Genomic DNA, 14831 nt, shown 5'->3' on the forward strand with positions numbered 1-14831 from the left:
CCTCACACCTAGATGAAAACAGATAATCTGAAACTAGTCACTAATATGTTACAAAACAAAAACTTTTAGTTACCCCATTAGAATTATTCTCTAACAAGAGAACCAGAGGCAAAGAAAATTGCTAACATTGCAAAGAATCATGAATTTAAGTTAAATATGGGGATGAGTGGCTTGAAGGAGAAGGTTGCTCAATTTGGGATTAGATATTGTGAAATCTTTTTATGGACATCTCTAGACATAGGCTGGATTATAAACTGTATATCCTGCTGTGAACAAGGGAGCAGACAAGATTACTCAAGATCCTGTCGCCTGGTGATCTTTGGAAATGAAAGCCTAATTAACAGGCTCCCTAGAGGCCGGTCAAAGGCGTTCTTTTATCCCTACTGCCCTTAATCCCGGTTCCTTGATGCCTTATTCCTCCCCCTTTCATTCAGCGTACTCTAAAACTGAATACACATTGTGCAGGTTTCCACCTCTGCTTCTTCTACTGTAAGCGCATTAGACTACTGGAATTAAGAATTTTAAATCCCTCATCTCTAAACTGATGATGTTTATTTTTTTCAAGTGTTTTGGAATAAAGTTTAACACTAAAAACTTTCTAAACTTTTCAATTGCACAACAAAATTTTTAATGTTAGACTGTAATACTACAAAGTCTTTCAAATATCTTTTACTAAAGTTATCTGATAAGTAATACTTTGTCAAATTTCAATTATGATTGATCTCTAATTTCACAGGTTGTGTTGCATGCGATTGCTTACTTAAATTCCTGTTAGAATCAGATTGACAGTGTTTCACTTCTTTGAAACAGTTTTAGGATGAGCGTCTCTACTGTAGTACCCAGGGAATAGAAACTGATTTATCAGTTTTAAAACTTGACAGAATTATTTTGCAGATTTAAAGTAATTAATATAATTCCCTTGATGGTAAATGAGGCATAAAAGTTTTTTCTTGTTTTATATCCTCTTCCTCGCATGAAAAATTAGTGATGATAACTAATTTATGTTAAATTAATGATGTTAACTAACTAATGAGGGTTCAAGAAGCTAACCCTCATTAGATAACGACTCCAATCATCTGAAATACTGTAGCTAACCTCACGCAAGTTCGCAGTCATCCGCTCAGGGTCCTCTGCGGAACCCTGTAGCTGCACCTGATTGGTGCACGTGCTTGTCAGTCACATAGAGGGGGCGGGTGCTCAAAGCTCCGCTCTAAAAGAGACGCAGTGCTTTTACATCATCGCGCAGCGACCAAAGCAGGGGAGGGTGGGGTGAGTTGTGAGGCCTCTTCGGTGCTGGCGGGGGCGGCCTACGAAAGTGTCATGGCTACTGACGCTGAGCTTAGTCGCCCGACCATCGTTGACAGGAGCCTACAGCGGAGCTGCAGCCCCAACCTCTCCCAAGAGGTGGTCTGCGAAGTCTTTCGCTCCTTGCATACCCTGGCTGGACAAGTGAGTGGTGGTCTGTGGGAGTAGGGGTCTGGGAACCGTCTAGCCCCTCCCCCCTTTTTTCCTCGAGCGGAGGCAGGGGGCAGCGGAGGCCTGCAGAGTGTGGGACCCGGCGCGAGTAGCCGAGGCCGGGGGAGGAGCTCGGGCCCAGCCGTCTGCAGTGTGAGTGAGGATGGCCGCGCGGGTTGGTTCACGGCCGGTTGCAGGCTAGATTTCCTTGCAACTCTTCTCCCCAAGAGTGAGTGAGGCTAGTGTAAGTGAAAACCCGGCTCGGAGATGAACAGGCTTGGAGAGAATGGATGCAGAGAAGCTTCTCTGAGGGTTTGGGAGGCGCCTGGCGCTCAGGCTCCTTTTACTTCCAGTTCATTCATTATAGAAATTGATAGGTTAGTACGGCCTGCGATTTCTGGAAAAGCTCTCTCTCCGCCTTTTTTGGGTGATTTCCTCTTATGAGTCACTTGCTTTTGTTTATTTCTTTTTTCTTTCTGGCCGTTGCTTGCATCTCTTCCCCTTTAAAACGGGGAGGAAGAGAAAAGGAATTAATCTAAACTACTCATAGCGTAAAGTTGGCTGAGTTATCCATGGTCGATACTGTTTGTATCACAACTGTTGTTTAATAATTTAGCTATTAACTAGTTTAATTGGCTGATAAATAGCTTTTGTAGAAATGTCATAATAAAATCGGGTTTAAATAAAGGTGCTCCTTACACTCAAGTCACTATTTCGTTTCATGATGTAAAGTGCAAAGCAAATTTTAAATGAGAAACAACTTGAAAATATGTTTGTCTGCTTTTAAAAAGCAGATTTTTAAAATCTTACACGGGATTAGGCATTTATGTTGAAGATAATGGTAACTTCCTTTATGAAAATAGAGCGTTTGACTTGTGAAAATTATTTTTAAAAGCCTTGGGTGGATGGAGAATCAGTCTCTTAAAACGTTATTTAAATATTTTTTAAAATCCTAATATTTGTTCTAACTTAAAAAGAGCATTACTCTAAGTTAAACATTCAGTTTGGTGTAATGGAACGATTATTAATAGAATCGGCTAAAAGTTTTAAACTCACCTGTTCGTCAAGGACTTAAACATTTTTTTTTAAGACTTGGGGACATATTATTTCAGTCTCAGACTCAAGACCTGTAAATGGTTTAAAAGTTTGAGAACTTTCTATGGCGTGGACATTGGAACTTTAAGGCTTTTTTTAATATCCTAATATCAAGATGAAAAAAGTTTATACTGACCTATAGTTTACACAAGTTTTTTCCCCCCACTGATGAGATACTTTTTAAAAATAACATTAAGAAATAATTTAAACATTTCTTTTGAAATAGTTTGTATACTGAATTTTTAAAACTCATTTAAAAATTTTAAACATTCAGATATTCTGTAGATAAAAGTAGAGATGTGATTAAAATTTACTTATGTCACCTGTCAAAAATGTTTAGAGCAAATATTTGGTGAGTTTTCATGGCAGAGTGAAAGGACCATTTATACAAGTGTCAAAAAATAAGATCATCTCATCAATTAAATGCTAGCCAACTTGGAAATACTCTTTATATTTCGAGATGTACTGTTTAAAGAATTAAAGCCCGAGTACTATACTTATAAAATTGCCCTTGGTGGAAATCACTATTTCCTTTCAAAACAAGTTTAAGGAATTTTTTAAAATGTATGTTGTAAAATGCCTTGTTTATTCTGTATAGTATCATTGTGTTATTAGCTCTCCTCAATAGGAAACATAAAGTGGAATGTTTAAAAAGTATTTTTTATCCCAGATTTCCAATTTTCTAATTTTAACTTTATTGCTTACCTCTGGTTGGTCCATTTTACCAAGCTGAAGAAATATTTATTGTTAGCTTGGATTTTCATATTAATTTAATAAAGTTTTTACTGAAATACATATTTTAAATAGGCCATATTAATGGCAGACTAATACATTTTTGAGTGAACGGTTTACAAGTTCTATAGTGTAAAAATACAGAGAATTCATATTACTAACAGGGAATTTGTTAATAATAGTTGGATGTATTGGGATAGTTTTAAAGTTAATTTGTGACATTATTATGTGATTTTCTTAAAAGACAAGTATCTTTAACTGCACTTGAGAGCTTACATAATTCTGCTGAATTGAAATGAGAATATGATCCAAACATTAAATTTAATTTCTATAAGTTATTATTTTCTCTAGAAAATTTGATGCTTTGCTTTGGTTGAGGATTTGCCTGCATTATCCCCAAACTGTATTCATAAATTTGTTATAATAGACTATAGATCTCTTGAGAACTGTAAAAGTATAGTAATAGTTTACTTCCATGCATAAGTTGTTCTCTAAGGAAATCTTTACAGGCATTAAATAATGTAAATTAAGATTAATGTGGTTATCTTAATATAAAACCTTAGTTAAAATAATGTAAACTAATTTTTGCTAGTGCAAGCTACACAAAACTTATTTCTTTACACTTGTCTAATATGGACTTTAAATATTTCTGGTCAAAGGGTGGTAAACTTCTGTCATATAGTGTTCATTCATATAGTGCCTTTTTTGGGAACTTTGGATCTTTTCGTTTCTATGTACATTGGTTTATCTTTTTGTTTTATTACAATCACAATTTATAAGATCTGTATTTGAACTAATGTAACACTTGTCTTTATTTTGTAGAAAACATGGCTAATTTTAAATAAATGATTTTTGAAAAAATAATAGTTAACTTGATTTTGCGATGTAGTATATCCATATAAACACGTGTCCCTAGAAAAGTTTACAGTGATTCACTTTTATTCACTCGAAAGACTAGAGATGGAGGCTTTCCCTCTAAAATCTTCACTCATTTTGATATTAATTTTATATTCAGGTTCTTGGTAGTTTTCTGTATATAATTTTATTGTAATAGGTCACGGATAGGCAATTTATAAGAAATTTCCATACAATGAGCCCTCATACTTTACTAGAAAATACTGTTTAGCAGTAAGTTTGGTCTTTCCATCCAGTCTCTGGCTATTTATTTCACTATTGTGGAAGAGTATTTGTTTTTCAATTTCAGATCTCCACAGCTAAATAATAGTTTAATTTTTATTTGAAGTAGATAAACACATTGCCATGTATCACTAGACTTTATAATATGTATGGATATAAATGTATGAACTGATTTTTAAATTATTTTTAAAATTGGTTAAAATTGAAAACAATAAAAATGTGATTCAGAAGACATCAGAGGAATGATATATTTCAGTTATGTACTTATGTGCATATTTAACAAAAAGAAATGTGTATATCAGAACTTTCATAAAGGTACCTACCCCCTCTGTTTACTGCTCTGAGCTAGAAGCAGTAGGATTCTGAGTAGGACAAGACTATTTTGACCCTTATCCAAAGTTTTTTAGATAATTATCGAAAAAGATGGTCCCGTTACACACACCCAAGAATAGAATTAGAGTGAGGTGTCATTCTATTTTTTTATGAAAATTTCACGTTTTTTGGCTTTTTAAAGTGGTAACTAGGTGTAGAGCATTTTTATGTATGATTGAAAACTTGAGAACTTTGAGCTAAATGGTGTGTTATTCTATAGAAATCTTATTTTTGGACAATCCCATGTGTACAGCTTAATCTTGTAATTTTTTGTGATGTTGCTGGTTTGCCCCTTTGAAGCTTAACATCAGAGATGATGTGGTGAAAATTACAATCGATTGGAACAAGCTCCAGAGCCTCTCAGCATTCCAGCCTGCTTTGCTCTTTAGTGCACTTGAACAACACGTTTTATATTTACAGGTAAATTTCATGTTAAAAATGCTAACTCGATATTGAGACTAGAAATTAATTGTAGTTAAATTGTAAGCTGTAGTATTTGTCAGTTCTATCTTAACACTGTATTAATAGTGGTATTAATAAAAGGTTACTTTGGCCAGATTGGATCCAAATCTGTTAATTTACATAGTGATCAGGACAATTACAGGAATATAGCCCAATAGGCTGATGTGGGTGTGAAGATTGAATGAATGCAGTTCTATTCAATTCTAGACTTGCACTGAAAATTCAATACAGTTGCATCTATGGTAGGTTATAATTAAGCAATAAGGCACGGCAGGTGTGTGTCATGCTATGATAATGATTCCATGCCTTGGGTGAGTTTGGAGGCTCATGGAGTGCTTTCAGTGGTTCAAGAAGTGGCATTATCCCAGCATGACACATCCTGGAGTGTCTATTGCAATTAAACAGTTTCAGCATAGTTCTTAAAAAGAAAGTAATTTCTGTGACATTAATGTCTCATATTAGTAAGTAGCCAGTCACTATTTTATCCTCTTTTTCTTGAGTTTGAAATAATTCATCCTTTATATTAAGTCAACACTGAATTGTTAATTTATAATAATATTGTTATATTTTTTAATATTTCAGTTCAATAACTGAACAGTATTATGACCTTGCTAGTTTCCAGTTGAACATCTCTGCAGTTACAATTGATGCAAGTTTGCAGTTTATCTCTAATCAAAGTATAAAATATGAAGTGTCGAAAAGTTTACTTCTGTTAAGATGTTACAAGGATTCAGAAGAGTATTTGGTATAGCAAATAATGGAAGCAAAATTGTAGATATGAAAAAATAATTGGAACACTGACAAGTGTTGGTGTGTTTTGATTAATGGAGTAGACATTTAATTTTCAGTCCTCTATTCAGTGACTTTATGGGAAATTTTAACTCTGTTTCATGTTAAAAGTAATAGTTAACCCTAGTTTTAAAGGGCGGAAGCAATGAGCTATAGGACTCAATTGAGGCCTAATTGTGGATGGGTCTGGGCGGGGGGAATGGGTAGTATAATTTACATTATACAACAGGGTTTTTTCCCCCTCCAGTATGGTGATAGGCATCTACCTCTTTTCAGCTTTGGCTCTTGTTCGTTTTCTTTTTAAAAATTTAATTTCATGACCCAAGAAGATATCTTGCCATGTCAGGAGAAGCTTGAGTGTTCACTCAGCATAACACCTATATATTTCATGTCTATGCTCTCTCATTTACTTCGGCCAACTGTAGTTTCAAGTGGAGAATCTCCAGTGATATAGTGATAATACAGGGCTTTGCTGAGTGAGAGCACTGGCTCTCGTGTTAAGGAGGAAAAATACTAAGCCTTAGTATTCTGAGGAGGCATTTGAATGACATGTTAATTAAGTGGCATTGGTGCCAGAGGCTGAGGCTTTGATTTGGCACAAAATAAAAGATGAGTGACAGAATGATTCCCTCAAAGAAAATTTTAAATTTCCTCAGGTTTTCTTTTTCTTCTTTTCTTTCCTTTTTTTTTTTAAACAGATTTATAGCAAATGATATTGGTCACAGTAGCAGAGAACAGCACAAACACTTACATGTGCTCAGATCTATGTATGATGTGCCAACCTTTTAAATTTAGTTAATTGATATTGAATATTGCCTTTACTTAGCAGAAATTTATATAAATATGGTGAATATGTGATTAATTTTGATCAGTTTGAACCTCAGCAGATGGAATTGTGTTCTCAGCCTTTTTTAGCAAAACTTCAGCCTCTGATTAAAGAGGAGAATACAACTGTTGTTGAAGAAATAGGAAAAACAGAAACAGGGAACAAGAATGAAGTAAATGCCAAATTTCCCATTGGCGACCTACAGGAGGAAGAAATGCACAAAGATTGTGATTTGGGAGATGTGAAAAAGACACAGATCCATTTTGATCCAGAAGTAGTTCAAATAAAGGCTGGAAAAGCAGAAGTAAGAAGTTGGGTTTTGGGGGGGTGGGTGGAATATTTTTTTTAATCTTACTATGTTTGAATTAAGACACACATGCTTATTGTTTGTAGATTGACAGACGAATATCTGCATTTATTGAAAGAAAGCAAGCTGAAATCAATGAAAACAACGTCAGGGAATTTTGCAATGTTATTGATTGTAATCAAGGTAACTACCTAGAAGAAGTTGATTTTTGTAGGATTTTAATGATCTTTCATTTGTTTTTTAAAATGAATAACATTAAGAACACAGTTTAATTATTTCACAGGTTTATTTGGAAACTAAGACAGCAGTATTTCCTTCTGTTTAATAATACAAAATGGTTTTCATCTTGGTTATCCAAAAGTCAAATAAATGCTAACGTAAAAAGGCAAATGTTTACCACAGGTGTAAAGATTGTTTTAAAGTTCCTTCAGGAAATGAAGATAAAGTGTGGGTGGCAGGGTGTCTCAGTCTCACTAGTAAGAAGGTCTAAGCTATATAAATTTCAAGTCTCTAAAGGTAGTTATGAAATTATGATATTAATACATGAAGTGAACTTAGTAAAGTTAATACTCCTCAAGAGGGAGCAGTTTTCTCACTACTTAGCTGTTTGAAATGTTTTATGTCACGATAAAACCAATTTGTCATCAAGACTATGGTGTCTTACGCTTTTTTCCTTTCTCTCATAGTGCATACATTTGCTGTTTTTCATCAGATTCTCCTTTCCTCTCCACATGATGTTATTGTATATTTACAGATCTGCAGATATGCTGCAGAATACAAAATTGCAAAGCACTAGCATAGATCATAGGCATCATACTAATAATCAGAACAAGTAGTTCTTAGAAAAAATTATGGAGAAGAGTTCCTAATTGGAATGAACATTTTTCTTGTTGCCTCTAATATCTCGTGGCTAATTATTATGAACACAATTGTCAGATGAACCTAGAATTGACTCGTATCACATTGATACACTGATTCTCTTAATAATGAAATAATATAGGCTCAAGGTGGGTCCTAAATGCAGCCTTTTCTACTATTAACGTTATACATGCGTATCTCTAGATTTGGTATATTTTACGGTTAGCTTTTCAGGTGCAGCAGTGGCAAAATCTCAGGTACTACAATCCAACTGCAAGCTACCCATGAGAAAGCGTTTGTTGAAGGGGCAAGCACATGTATCACTAATGTTATTCCTCTGTTCTCCCTGCTAACTCTATTATTATAAACCACCAGGGGATAGAAATTGACAAGAATTGAAATGCTCAGCAGGATTCCTTAGCCCATTCAATCCCTTGCTGGCTCCAAACAGTGTTGGGAAGAATTGCTGTGGAGAGTGACTAGCACTCATACATTCACTATCTTCACACCATGCTGAATTTTTCTCTAATGGGTCAGTTAATCTATATATTTGGAATATAGCTCTGGAATGGATGACAGCTTCTTTTTTTAACCCTTAGCCCCATGAAATGGTAGAAAGAGAATGGAGAGGTGATGGCCCTTTAAACATATTTTCAGGTGTTTCAAAAAGAAAAGAAAAAGAAAATGACTCTGTCTAGTATCTATATATAAAAGATAAGTGGGTTTGGAATTTTATTCACACAGTTTGATGTGTCAGCAGAACTATCTTAAGGAAACTTAGACTGAAAAAATTCAGATGTATTGTAATGTGTTAGTGTGTTCCTTTTAATACCTCTCAATTGACCAAAATATAAACAAAGGGTTTTTTAAAAAATCAAATTCCCTAGGGAAAAAAAGACTTTTCCTTCATTATCTCTTTTACCATCCATTTTTATTACAAAATAATTAAGGGGAGTTTTGTAGGAAATTTACAGCAATGCATGGTTTTACTTAATGTCATTTTAAAGATTATTTTATAATATTTGAATTGTTTATATGTTAATATCATTCCAACTTTCTCCCTTGTTTTATGATTTATTTGTTGATATATAACTTGAAAGAAACTATACTTTTCAGCTTAGAAAAAATTTGGAACAAAATTTCACATGGTATCATTCTTAAAATTGCGTTTTTTGAAAGGGCGGTCTGGAAAGAGATAGATAGCTTTTGTGATTAGGGATTTTTTTTTAGATGAGCACTGGAAATCTAGGAAAAGTATAAAAGTATGTGTTGTAGGTTTCAAGGTCTTTTTTATGTGGTATTCTGAAATAAAAATGTGTTAAAGGCATAATACTTTATATTACATGTTCACTAATTTGATCAGTAAGTAATATCAAAAATGCTGTATTGGGCTTCCCTGGTGGCGCAGTGGTTGAGAGTCCGCCTGCCGATGCAGGGGACACAGGTTCGTGCCCTGGTCCGGGAAGATCCCACATGCCGTGGAGCGGCTGGGCCTGTGAGCCATGGCCGCTGGGCCTGCGCGTCCGGAGCCTGTGCTCCGCAACGGGAGAGGCCACAACAGTGAGAGGCCCGCATACCACAAAAAAGAAAAAAACAAACTGTATTTTTAAAAAAGATATTTTAGTAAAAATACTGAGTTTTGTTTATTTCTATGCTGAAATAAAGTGAATAATGTCTCTTTAGCTTAGAAATTTTAACTATAATATATAAATTATTTTCTCCAAAGGCCCAGATGGTTTTTAGGGATATTGGTATTCATTAAAAATTAAATTATGCCACCAAATATTGAGGACTTTTCTATATATAAATCTGGAAATTAGGTAACATTAGATATAAGTTTTAGAGAGTAAAGATCACTAAATTTTATCCTGTGCATGATAGTAATTTAATTACTGTTATTTAAAATGATATTCTCTGATTATGAGTAATATGTTAATATGCATTACTGAAGGGTTATCAAAATATCATACATTTGAAGTTAAGAATATATTTAAACTTATACTCATCTGAATTCTCCTTAGAAAATAGTTGTGCGAGAACCGATGCTGTTTTTACTCCTTACCCTGGGTTTAAAAGTCATGTAAAAGGTAAGTATCCATTATATAATATCTTCATCACTGGCAGAAGCTTATTCTAGATTATAAGCAAAATGGAATAGAAATCACTTTCCTATCTAAATTTTATTTATTTTAAAACAAAAACTCTTGCCTTTCTTTGTACTTGGGTTTGTGGTTATGAAAAGAACATAAAGTACTGTTAAGGAGAGAGACTTTCTGATTTTTGAAATGTAAATTTAATAGGCTCAAAAGTTTCTTAATTTAGTTTCTAGAGTTGTGAATACATATGGACCACAGACTAGATCTGAAGGAATTCAAGGGTCCGGTCATAAACCTAACAGCATGCTCCGCGATTGTGGTAATCAGGCTGTAGAAGAACGACTACAAAACATTGAGGCTCACTTGCGATTGCAGACAGGTAAGCAGAGTGCTGGGCAGTGTCCTGTAATATATCTTTGCAAGTGGTTAAAGAAATTCGACTCACTTAGTCACCAAGTTTTCATTGAGCAGCTGTCATGTACAAAAAACATTGTTCTGATTGGTACAAAAATGAAGAAAGCATAGTCCCTGCTCTCAAGGAATTTACAGTTCATGTGTTTACGCCCTTCTTCCTCCTCTTACACTTCTCAACAATATCCTGACGCTCTCAGTTTATTAAAGTCATAGCTGAAAACTAATGTAGTTCTTTTCCTGCCATCAATTTCATAACTTAACCATGACCATCTCTCATTCGTATCCCCCACTGTGTTGGTAAAAAGTATTAATAAGTGTAACCCTAGCCCTTTAAGATCTTCCAGTGAGGATAAGCATATAAATAAATAAGTGCCATTGGGGACTAACATTTATTAAGTGACTGACTAAATTCTAAGTGCCAGTCACTCTGAAAGTATTATACATATATCAACTCACTATTTAACAGCACCCTTGTGAGATGTTGGTGCTGTAATCATTGTCAGATAAAGGAACTGAAGTTTTGAGAGCAGCATGCCCAAGGTAGTAAGTGGCAACTACAAATCAAATTTAGATCTTAACTGGCTGCAAAGCCTCAGTCTCCCAATTTAGTCACCAGATCCTGTTGATTCTATCTTCTAAATATCTGCAAAAAGCACAAAGGCATAAAATATGGTTCAGGGAATTTCTGAGTCCAGTCTATCTGGTGTATTTGTGGATGGAGGGAGAAGATGATAAGAGAATGAGTAAATCTTTGAGGATAGTAAGAGATTAGCATTAAAATTAACTCCTTTTCTCAGAACTAGATGCATTTACAATACAAACTGTATAACAGGATTGACTGGTTTATTAAATCTAATAGTATCAAGTAGTTAATTTTGAAAAGTATCTCTTGAATGCCTACTATACACCAAGCACTGTTTTAGACAGGAGGGATACTGAGATGTAGTCACAGTTCCTGGCATCAAGGACTTTATAATCTGTTTGGGAGAAATATTAATAGCAAAGGGGGATGTTAAAGGGGCTGTGAGGGAAGGGTATGGTGGGGCACAAGGAGCCTCCATGTGAAGATTCAGGCAGTGCTTTGTTGACCCAGTGAAGCTTGAAATGGTTCTTGAAAGGTAGGGAGGTGAGGCAGAGGATGTTCTAGGTAAAGGGAGCAGCAAGAGCAGAGTCAGGTGAGTAAGTTACTCATTTTACTTTATTCGAAAGCAAGAACAACCAAGATCCTAAAATTTAAAAATTCTCAAAAAAATCCCCCCATATTTCTAGAGTTTTTATATTTAACAACTTGATACTTTTGATATGAAAATTTACCTATATTCTTTAATTGCATAACGATTGTTTAATCATATATTTGTTCACTTAGTAAATATTGAGCACCTGTTCAGTCTATGCACTGATGCTTCCTAGGTTTGTGTAGTGTACAACCTGCACAGCCATACCCAATGAACAAAACATAAAATTCTGCCCTCTAAGAGCTTACATTAGAGTGGAGAAACAGGCAATAAATAAGCAAAATACACAGAATGTCAGGGGGTAGTAATGGTTTGAAGAAAAATAAGGGAAAAAAGATAGGGAGGGAGTGCTAGGTAGGGGGAGGTGGTAGTACTGGTATTTTTTAAAGTGTGGTCAGAGAAGGCCTTACTGATATGGTAACTTTTGAGCCAAGACCTGAAGTTGGCAAGTGCAAGCCTCGTGAATACAGAGGTAAAGAGAATCACAAGTGCTAAAGTTGTAAGAGTACTTGGCCTAGTTGAATAACAGAAAAATGGCTGAAATGGTATGAATGTGGGGAGAATGTCCAAATTGTATAGGATCTTGTAGACTATTGTAAAGGCTTTGGTTTTTAATCTGAGTGAAATGCGAAGGTGTTGGAAGGTTTTGAGCAGAGAACTAACACTGAGTTACATTTTAAAAGGATTGCTGGAGAGATGATGGTGGTCTAGACCAGAATGTTTGCATTGGAGGTGCTAAGAAATGGAAGGATTTGGGATATAATCATAATCTTGAAATTTGAGTAACGTTAATTTTACCATACCCCTGCCTAGAAAGTTTGTTAGTTAAGAATTATGGTATTTTAAAGGAACCTGCATGCTCTTTTCCACAGTGGCTGTATTAATTTACATTCTCACCAACAGTGCAAGAGGGTTCCCTTTTCTCCACACCCTCTCCAGCATTTATTGTTTCTAGATTTTTTGATCATGGCCATTCTGACCGGTGTGAGGTGATACCTTATTGCAGTTTTGATTTGCATTTCTCTATGATTAGTGATGTTGAGCATCCTTTCTACCATATGACCCAGCAATCCCACTACTGGGCATATACCCTGAGAAAACCATAATGCAAAAAGAGACATGTACCACAGTGTTCATGGCAGCACTATTTACAATAGCCAGGACATGGAAGCAACCTAAATGTTCATCGACAGATGAATGGATAAAGAAGATGTGGCACATATATACAATGGAATATTAGCCATAAAAAGAAATGAAATTGAGTTATTTGTAGTGAGGTGGATGGACCTAGAGTCTGTCATACAGAGTGAAGTAAGTCAGAAAGAGATACAAATACTGTATGCTAACACATATATACGGAATCTAAAAAAAAAAAAAATGGTTCTGATGAACCTAGGGGCAGGACAGGAATAAAGACGCAGACATAGAGAGTGGACTTGAGGACACGTGGAGGGGGAAGGGTAAGCTGGGACGAAGTGAGAGAGTGGCATGGACTTACATACACTACCAAATGTGAAATAGATAGCTAGTGGGAAGCAGCCACAGAGCACAGGGAGATCAGCTCGGTGCTTTGTGTCCACCTGGAGGGGTGGGATAGGGAGGGTGGGAGGGAGACGCAAGAGGGGGGAGATATGGGGATATCTGTATACGTACAGCTGATTCATTTTGTTATACAGCAGAAACTAACACAACATTGTAAAGCAATTATACTCCAATAAAGATGTTAAAAAAATATATGGGTAAAGCTCCTTTTAAATGTTCTTCTGGGTTAAAGGAGAAAATATGGCATGTAAGGAGAAGTATAAATTGAAGAAAATGATATGACATATTACAACCACTGAATTGAATTGTCAGTTGTCACTATGCATTTTCCTCCTCCTAAATAACTGTCAGAGTCTGTCAGAGATACAAGTTCTATACAGGAACTATTCAATGTCTTGTAAAATGAATTTAACATAAAACAAAATGCCTAGCAACATAGGAAGCATAAATGGGGCTTGGGGAGAAGTGTAGTATAATAATATATCCCATAGAGTATATTATGAAAATGTTTGCTAAAGATTTCATTCTGTCTTACTCTTGTTAACTTATTTTCTTAAGTTTAAATAATTCCCATTCTTTTGCATAAGTGTCTTGGCATGGTATTTTAAGAATAAAAATTGTAAGAAGAAAGAATTATCCATGGTATCTCAGAATTTTTTTTAATGTATTTAGGTGGTCCGGTGCCAAGAGACATTTATCAGAGAATTAAAAAACTTGAGGACAGAATCCTTGAATTGGAAGGCATCTCTCCTGAATATTTTCAATCTGTAGTAAGTATAAGTGTCTGTAAGAAATAAATGTTATTTTAGGATTCATTATCACATAATTCACTCATCGATCTGCTGTGTGCAAAACACTGTTTTAATAGTTCAGTGATGAATGAACATAGTTCTGAGTAAAGAGTTACCTAGTTCTTTAAAGATTGTGATTTTGAATATTGTATTATAGACTCAATTTTTTTTAAAGGGTTACTTTTATGGTACATTACCCAAATTCTCAAACTTAAGCCATTTTTGTGGCATAATAAATCAGCCTGAATAGTGGTGAGTCCTGTCACTCTGAACTTGCTATCTTGTAAAACAAAGACTGTCTCTGGGACCTTGTTCTCTGTTGTCCCTTCTGTCTCTTTAATCTCTCACTCTCCACAGACTCCTTCCCTCAGCTCATACACGATTACATTTCTCCCCCATACGAAACAAACACACACCTCAATCTGCCACCCTATCTTTTTCTTTACCCTAACCACTAGACTTTCTGAAAGACTAGTCTATATTTGTTTAATTTCTCAATTCTATAATTTATTTATTCATTCATTCTTATCCCTTTTACCAACAGTAAAAAAAACAATTTGTGCTGATAAGCATCTTCTTTGTCATATCAGCATGTTTAAGACAAGCCATCCTGAGCTCCTTGTGTTAATTTCCTCAGTCTTCTGGGGTGATTATACATAACACCTGCCTTTTCTGGGGCTTAGTGTTTGTTTGTTTGTTTGTTTTAAAGCAATGCCATAT

The 14831-nt window shown here is 35.1% G+C and overlaps 1 protein-coding gene across 1 annotated transcript; it reads left to right on the forward strand.

Annotated features, from left to right (window-relative positions):
- Window positions 1–1258: 1258 nt before the first annotated feature.
- On the forward strand, window positions 1259–14090 carry LOC308610078 (MAP3K12-binding inhibitory protein 1-like; the record flags this gene model as incomplete). Its single annotated transcript, XM_081259342.1, has 7 exons — window positions 1259–1449; window positions 5092–5211; window positions 6948–7172; window positions 7262–7358; window positions 10055–10120; window positions 10356–10508; window positions 13993–14090. Coding segments are annotated over exons 1-7 (888 nt in total), but the record flags the coding sequence as incomplete, so codon positions are not given.
- Between the last annotated feature and the right edge of the window lie 741 nt (window positions 14091–14831).

This window comes from Mesoplodon bidens, assembly GCF_964165515.1.
Source record: "Mesoplodon bidens genome assembly, contig: HAP1_SCAFFOLD_1699, whole genome shotgun sequence".
In the NCBI taxonomy this organism is placed as follows: domain Eukaryota; kingdom Metazoa; phylum Chordata; class Mammalia; order Artiodactyla; family Ziphiidae; genus Mesoplodon; species Mesoplodon bidens.